At 39.7% G+C, this 8,087-nt stretch overlaps 1 protein-coding gene across 5 annotated transcripts in view; it reads right to left on the bottom strand.

Moving 5' to 3' along the window:
* Positions 1–894: 894 nt before the first annotated feature.
* The window catches only part of igsf9ba (immunoglobulin superfamily, member 9Ba), a 48,164-nt gene continuing 40,971 nt past the window's right edge, over positions 895–8,087 (bottom strand). Inside the window, exons 19-21 of one of the 5 annotated variants that reach the window (XR_013465855.1) lie at positions 7,631–7,673; positions 5,657–5,787; positions 895–5,568 (exon numbers count right to left, since the gene is read on the bottom strand). Coding sequence is in view for 3 of the 5 variants with exons in the window: in XM_040193552.2 (XP_040049486.2) it covers positions 5,366–5,568; positions 5,657–5,787 (334 nt within the window). In the remaining 2 variants the exon portion in view is untranslated. Of the gene's footprint in view, positions 5,569–5,656; positions 5,788–6,758; positions 6,840–7,630; positions 7,674–8,087 lie in introns of those variants that run through there. The other 4 variants (XR_013465839.1, XM_040193552.2, XM_040193543.2 and 1 more) reach the window with 4 other exon arrangements.

The following is an 8,087-nucleotide window of genomic DNA, read 5'->3' as shown; positions in this document are numbered from 1 at the left end:
CCTTCATACAAAAAAGAGTTATTCATTTGGCCCAGTCAACTAGACAAGGGTTTTGTTTATGTCATTAACCAAGCAAATTGGTAGCTTCGTAAAGCATTAGTTCAACATTTACTCAAGCACTTTAGGCAATATGCAATTGGATGTCATTTCACGTTGTGTTAATACTTTGCAGAGCTGTAAGATATAGCTAGTGATAGCTTAACATAAAGACTAGGTTTGCTTCACCATTAAACCAATAAAACCATTAAAAAAACAGCCGGCCACAGTTTCTTCCAAACGTCCCAGCGAGTTCCAGCAACCTCACAGTATTGAGGTGCGTTGAGCTGTCATCATCTCATTGAAATAGGCACATTTAATCTATTATTTATTTATTTGATGACAAAGAAACTAGGAATCACTTGTTTTACTTAAAGCATGCAATATAATGTTTAGTTAAAAATGTGTACAAACAATATTAATTTCCAAATTGCATAAATAATCTAGCAACTACGGAACAATAGGCCTTTAGGAGGTTTGTGTATTTGAAGAGTTGATTAACTGCAGTCTTCAGGTGTGTGCAGATGGCTCCTCGTGTGTTTGTTTCCCGGCCTGCCGGAGGGAATTTGTACAAAAGCACAAAGGTCACTCTGACGGCCCTCCTCCTCTTTCAAGTCATTTGTTTTCCTTGTTCCGGCTGCAATGCAACACAATTCATTGCTTAACTCATGGGTGGAGACTCGCTAAAGTTACGCACTTCTGTGTGTCCAATCCCCCCCTGCACACACACAAACATACTTCCTCCCTCCTACAACTGCACAACACCTACACCCCGTGTCCAGCACATGAACTACACCTTCTTCACAGAGCGGATCAGAGGAGCGTCAAAGGAAAAAGTAAAGCACAAGAAAAATCAAATCTCTTTTGATTTTTTTATTATATCAAAATACAAAAATTTGAGAGGAAAATTTCATATGGGACTAAGCATTTGAAATGATATGGTTACATGAATACACCACTGCTTTCATATTCTCATAGACATGCCATATACGGATCCTAGATCATGTGCCAGACCCACGTCTACGTCATGATGAGCCAATAGGAGGGAGCCTGTGCATTTTTCTCCTATAAAGGCTTTTGATGGCAACTGTCACTACATATCCAGGCCAGTTGGTTACATGCCAGTGTTTTTACATTATAGTTCGTTTAGGTTTCGGTTCACACTGTAAAGCAACGGGATCTATGGCAGTTGAACATAAAGCAACGAGATCCATGGCAGTTGAACATGAAGAGTGACTAAGACATGATCTCGGACGATACATAATTCATTGGACAGCAGTGGCAAACGAGAAAGTAATACAAATATTATACATAAGGCTTTGGTACAGCACCATACAGAATGAGTTAATTGCTTACAAAAAATTAAGTGAAGCATAAGACCTGATGCAGTGAAACAACAGAATGACGAAGTGTGAAAATTGACAGAAAAAAAAGAAACAGGTTATCAATTTAAAAAATAGAAAAAAAGAAATATGTTGAAATATTTACATATGAACATTGTAGACAACTTAACAAATACCAAGGAGAAAAATAAAGCAAAAAAAGAAAAACGTATGATACAGAATGTAAACAGGTGATGTTACAGCACAGAGTTCAGTGGATGAAAATGAAAGGAAATGTAGTAAATTTTCTTCCTTTTTAAGCACTACTTGGTTTGCTTGAGTATGAGCATTAGCTAAAAACAGTCAACAATGTAGTGCTTATTGTAGCCTACGATAATAATACATTCTAGTTTCTCAGTGCTGGAACACATGAAAAAACAGAGAACATAGAAAATTCTACATGTTTCTATTTTCCGTCCAATAACAACCAGCTCGAATGTCCATGAATGATTGCTAAATAGGCGTTTTTTCTTTTCTTTTTTTGTGTTGTCACTACATGCAAGATTAATACGATAAAAAAATCAAATCAGTTCTAAGTATCATCCTACCAGCACCTACTGATGCACTAAAAGCTGTAATCAGAAAATTTGAAAAAGAAATATAAGAAAAAAAAAATGAGCCAACAGTACGTCCAAAGCAGCCCTCTTAAACACTGTACATGTTTCTGTTAAATATGCAAAAGAAGCCCGGAAGACAACGTCCATTCATTCGAACTCATGGAGAGGGTGTATGAGCGTTCATAATACCTTTCTACCAGGAGGATCAGCAATAAATACAAATGTGGTCTGATAACTGCTCATGGCCAAACTGTACAGTACTAGTAGGGATTCTACCGTCGAAAAAGGTGGTGAGGTGACGTGAGGCGGTCGCGCCCCGGCATTTGTGTGCTTGAAAAACAGTGCTGTTAACCAAAGATGGCAGACCTACAGGAAGTGTGTAGACGAATTCCCACCGTGACCTGACAATGCTCTCGGATTCCCTCCCATGTGTCCTGTGGTTGTGTCCTGCTCTAAACCAGTTTAAGCTCCTCCTTTTAGGTCGGTTTAATATTCTTAATATCATCACAAATATGCTTTAGAGAGGGTACCTTGGAAGCACGGAAAGACATTGCAAACACACTATAGAAAACAGGTCATCTCAAGCTCATTTGGATGTCATAGATGTGGATTATTTGAGGGTATACTATTTTTCCAGTATTTTCTATCACTGTCATCACATCATGGTACTGTTATAAGGACCTATAGTGTCTACCGGAGCTAGTTTAGTTGCTCAAACACACAGGGTCGAAAGAGTTGCTTATTGAAACAGAAATCAAACAAAAAAAAAATCTTCAGACCTCTATTCTACAGCACCACCAAGTTAAACATAGCACCAAGTCGTAATGTTGAAAGCAACTATGCCCTAAACACACTTTTCTTCATCAAACTAATGTAAACACAACTTCCTCCACAGCACGTATTGTATATCGACTATAGCATGTCTGTGACTCTTAGAAAAAAGGTTTCCTTCAGGGTATCGTATTTGCTTTGGACACCTGAAGGCGAACAATCTGGAGTGAACCTACATGTGTGCTCATGAACGGGCAAAATACAGTATTACGTTGTTTCCAGGAATATTATTATAGAGAGAGCAACACACTTCTGCTTCTAAAGCTTTTTCCAATGGGCATTCACGTACTATACATCAGAGAAAATACTACTTAACTTGTGCAGCCAGCGGGCTATGGCAATAATACATTGTACGGTAACATTAAGGTTTCTTCTCTTCTCAGATAAAATAATGTCTGCTAAAGTATGACAAATGAGGCACCTTAAAATGTTTTAGAAACATTATCCACAAAAAACCGTACTGTAAGCAAATACTTTTATATAATCTAATTTCTCTTTCCTTGGGATCCTCCCCTGTCTTTTTACACATCTTCATACAAGAACGTCTTCCTGTAAAACATGGTTTGATTCATCTTTACAAATACAATACATACCATGTAGAGTACATAACAAATATAGATTTTTTTTTTTACTCGTATCTTACATGAAACCAACTTTCTAAAGTAGAATATGCACTTTGACGCTCACTTTCAGGCAATCATACATCACTCTCACTTGTCAAAAGAGATTTCAGTAAGCAGACATTGAGTCGATTCATTCAAGGGAAATATTTGCCAGGAAAACCTCGGATTTGTTTGAAGCGGATGGAAATATATCTGATTTGTCTTTGAGGGCTTGATTGAAATAGCATTAGCAGTCAAAGGGAAAAGGTGTTTTTTTGGGAGCCGTCAGAAGAAAGGGAGCTTGTCTGTTATTACCGCATACAGGAACAACACCGAGAAGTTAAAACAATTTGGACTCATGGTGCCAACTGGTCATCTTACCAATCGCAGCTGCACTATAAGCAAAGTAATGGGTCATTCAATGTACTGCGACATCGGGACATTCATTTCCTGTACAGCAAAACATACATTCATTATCGGTTAGTGTCGAAAAATCAACGAAAATACAGAGAAGTAGCTAGCAAGCAATATACAGTTGTTAAAGATAAACAGTCGGGGTGGCCATTGTTTGGATATGTCCCATTGCTTGTCAACAGCTTTATGAAGCAATCACATTCTCCTCAAACAGCTGTTGTTAAACATTAACATCTGTACTGGTTTGTTCTTTCCGCATGACGACTCATGCACAGTACTTTTCCACTGAAGTCATTCATTGGATTTATTTGCCTTCTTTCAACTAAACTACTCAATTTTTTGTATTTTATTGGAATTCAGGTTCAGTCCTGTTACTTGGATATACACAGTTGTCGCAGGTTGACATTTCAAATATAAATAAGAAGAAAAGCAAGAGTTATGCATCCTCTGTAGCATTTTCTCTCATGTGTCCTTGGCAGAAAAAGTAAAAACGCATAATATTGGAGTCCCTCACTCAAGCCCAGCCAGAAGAGACAAATATGAGAAGGCGAAGAAAAAGGCAATTTATGTTTGTAAAAATAAGAGAAAAGGCAAAAAAAGGCACCTTAAGATGTGCCGCATTTCACAAATGATTCCTTGATAATGAAATACATACGACAGTACACTTGACAAATCATCACCCTATTCTTCTGATCATACAAGTCCAATCTCTGGTGACCGTGGAAGTCCCAAATTATTTTGGGAGCACTCGTGAAATGATCCTCTTATGATGCTCTAAGGAGAAGTGTAAACACACTGAGCCTTAAAGCACTAGACAGTTCTCTAATGGTTGCCATTGGATCATTGGTGAAAATAAACACAAAATGCCAGCTACTACTGAGAGTAAAAAGCTTCATAATCAGACAAAGGTAGGCCATATTATCCGTTTGAATGAGTGCAGAGTGTGATAAAAACCTTTTTGTTCATACGTTTCATATGTAAAAAGGTCAAGTACGTACAGTATACCCCAAGAATTACAGCAACTCTGCGTTTACTCTGAGGTATATTTTGTGGTAAGAACCCTGTGTTTAAATACTGACTCTATTTGTATTGTAGGAAAGGTAGACTCACGTCCATGTCCGAGGACGCACCAGGCTTCACAGTACATTATGTCACTGAAAAACCTAAAGATATGGACCCCTCAATGACCAGTGAGTGAAAAATCTTTAACGTGTCGCGGCGTACTCAACCAACACATGTTTATTACTTCAGGAGGAAGATTAATTCCCTTGTTTTCACTATTTATATACATTACATATTTTCAGAGCATTTTCAAGTGAAATTCTAGTAGCAGTGGTGGATCACTCAGAAGAGCCGCTGTCCTCGCCTTGAAATAGGATTTCCATCACTCGAGTATTGAGAAGGACGTTTTTTCCGCTCCCTAAACCCCCCGATGAACTTGTGGAGATTATGAGAAATGCATCAGCTGGAGACCAGGGTGGAGCGCAGAGGGCAGAGGTGGGGTCAAGTCTAGTCGAGTCCAATGGCTTGGTGTGCCCGCGGGTCAGCGAAGAGTCCCATAATTTGGGCCCTCGGAGTCTGCACTGGCCAGTATGCCTGTCTGGTCCTCCTCAGACTGCCTGCGGTGCAGGAAGGAGGTTAAATAGATATAAGGGTTCTTCTTGTTGTGCCTTCTCCTCTTTCTGCGGGGGTCCTCTCCCTCTTGGGGTGTCTGAGATTGCTGCTGGGTCTGAGAGGGACACGCACCTGAAACGGGAGCCAGAGAGAAGCGCCGGAAGTGACACACCACTCGCACACTTTGGAATGAATCGCCTCTCTGAAGCGCCGGACGAACCTGTTCTCCTTCCGGAGGATGTGTTGTTATTGTTGTTGGCAGCCACTCCCTTGGCTTTAGTAATACAGTGGTGTAGCAGTGCTGGTAAGCTCTCAGACCCGGCAGGATCCCTAGACGCACCTAGAGGTTCCCTGAGAAGAGGAGAGACAGCACAGCATACGTTGTTCTGCATTAATCCGACGGATGTGCCAGGTCCCGCCTCGGATGTGAAAAGACAGAATGGCACTTTGCGGTTCTATTTCCAGCATTGTACTGTGTGATTTGATGAGCTCATGTACTCCTACAGAGAGAGCCCTTTTACTATGATGATGAATTGCCACTTTCTGTCTACGATTATGGATGATAAAAAGTTAGACTCAAAGAAAACAGGAAGTGAGAAAAAGAAAGAATAGTTGACAAGTGAAGTTATTAGGCTTTTTTGTTTTCTTCTGAAACAGTCATTACATTAAAGAAACTGTCAAGGATTTATAGTCAACTAAGGTGGGGCGAAGTTTTAGAAGCACAAAAGTTTTTTCATTTGAACTCCCGTGACTGTAATTCAAAATCAGGGACATTCTGTTGTCTTAGCAACAGGGTTGAAATGCACATTTGAGGAAAACACAATTTTTGCTATGATTGTGCTCAAGTTTGGGTCTTCAAATAGTGACTGCTTCAGAAATGCTGTTTACTATATAAAACTCATAAAATGAAAATAATTTGAAGAACTTAACAATATAGTCCTAATATCATTATAAATTATAAATTTCTCCCAATTACACTATTTTTAGCAAATAGTATAGCATTTCTCTAAATGTTCAATACGTGTGTTATGATGTGTGAAAATAAAGAACTATTTTCATTTCATGAGTGATACATGCTAAATTTGATGAAAAATCCATGTGTAATTAGCATATTCAATAGTATATAGTATCTTCATTGTCATAGTACGCAGTTTTACCTCACACCAAATACTTGGTTTTGTTGTCCATCTCTCATAGAAAGATGCAATCAAATCAAATTGAACTTCTCAACATTAACGTTCATGAGGCTCACTATTGTCTCAACATCTCAACCTTTCAAATAACTGAGAATAAACAGCTTCAAAACTTGACTTAACGTTGCAAAAGTCAAGTTGTTGTGCCAAACATATAATGTTTAGAAGGTATAACACAAAGCTTTAGAGACGCTTGTCCATCACTTGTCGCTGTGGAGAGAGAGATTGAGAGCAGTTAGCAGAAAGGGGGAGGCAAATGTGAGAAACAGTCCTGGATAGATAGACAATCTTCCATTGTCACATGAACTGTGTGCAGATGCCACAGTGTTAAAAATAGTACATTTCCATAGACATGAACACTGTACAGCACACTTTCATATACATGAACACTGCGTACAGAGGCTTCACCATGCTGACGGGAGGAGATGGCAGGAAGAGGAAATGGCCGTTAAAGAACAAGTCACATGACAGGAAGAGGAAATGGCCATTTAAAAACAGTCACATGACAGAAAAACGAAAGCACTAAGGACAACAAATGTGACAAAGAATTTAGTTTGAGAATTGTTGTTATTTGTTTGGTCGCAAGAAAAAAGTTTAGAGAATGCATGCATGGCATTTTGCACATGAAACAAAACTTTAAAGGGGAATACTCCAGTCTATCAGTCATGTGCGTCCTCTATTGATTCAAGGCTTTTCTTTTGGCAGGGAAACATGTCTGTATTCAAAAGACAATGCAAAGACAAAAATGCTTCTCCACATTCCAAAACTGCTCCTCGTGCTTGCTCACAAGCCTAATTACTGCGGCCTGCGCCACAGCAGGCTCACTGTGCCTGGGAAGAGAATTGACAAATGTGTCCTGCAGTCATATTTTACCATTAGTTATACTTCACTTGAATCCAGCACAGAGGCACAACCCAAAGCAATTCCCCTTTAAAGGAGAGAGTGATTAGAGCCCTCCCCCTGCTGACCCCTCCCCTCTCAGACATGGGTCCGACCCTTACCTATTGCGGCGTAGGGGACCGGGTCACAACGCTGCCCAGATAGCTGAGATCAATCAAAAACAAATCACGTAAGACCCTTACCCTCTATAAAGCAGCAGCCCTATAAGCTACCCTCCCTTTAAGGCCAGTGATGGTGCAGGAGCAAGTCTCTGCTGCTTCATGACTTTTGCTACTGCAGGATTGTAGCTTCTGAAGGTGTGAGGTGACGTGGGTGTGAGGGGGCGAAGGAATGTGTGCAGTAAAGAAATAACTGTGAGGGCATAAAAGTATATGGGTCTCAGCTTAGTTTTTATGTAGGTGTAAAAGCACGACACCTCCTACCTAATGTCAGACTGTCAATCTGTGTGCCGGGCAACTGATCTATTGCATTATTTCGGCACATTATTCCTTCTTTCTTCATGATTTTTTTATCCTCGTACAGATGGTGCCAATTTCTAAAACGACACACTTTATGAAG

The sequence above is a fragment of the Gasterosteus aculeatus genome, chromosome 1, assembly GCF_964276395.1.
Source record: "Gasterosteus aculeatus chromosome 1, fGasAcu3.hap1.1, whole genome shotgun sequence".
NCBI lineage: Eukaryota > Metazoa > Chordata > Actinopteri > Perciformes > Gasterosteidae > Gasterosteus > Gasterosteus aculeatus.
This window is presented reverse-complemented; position numbering and strand designations above follow the sequence as displayed.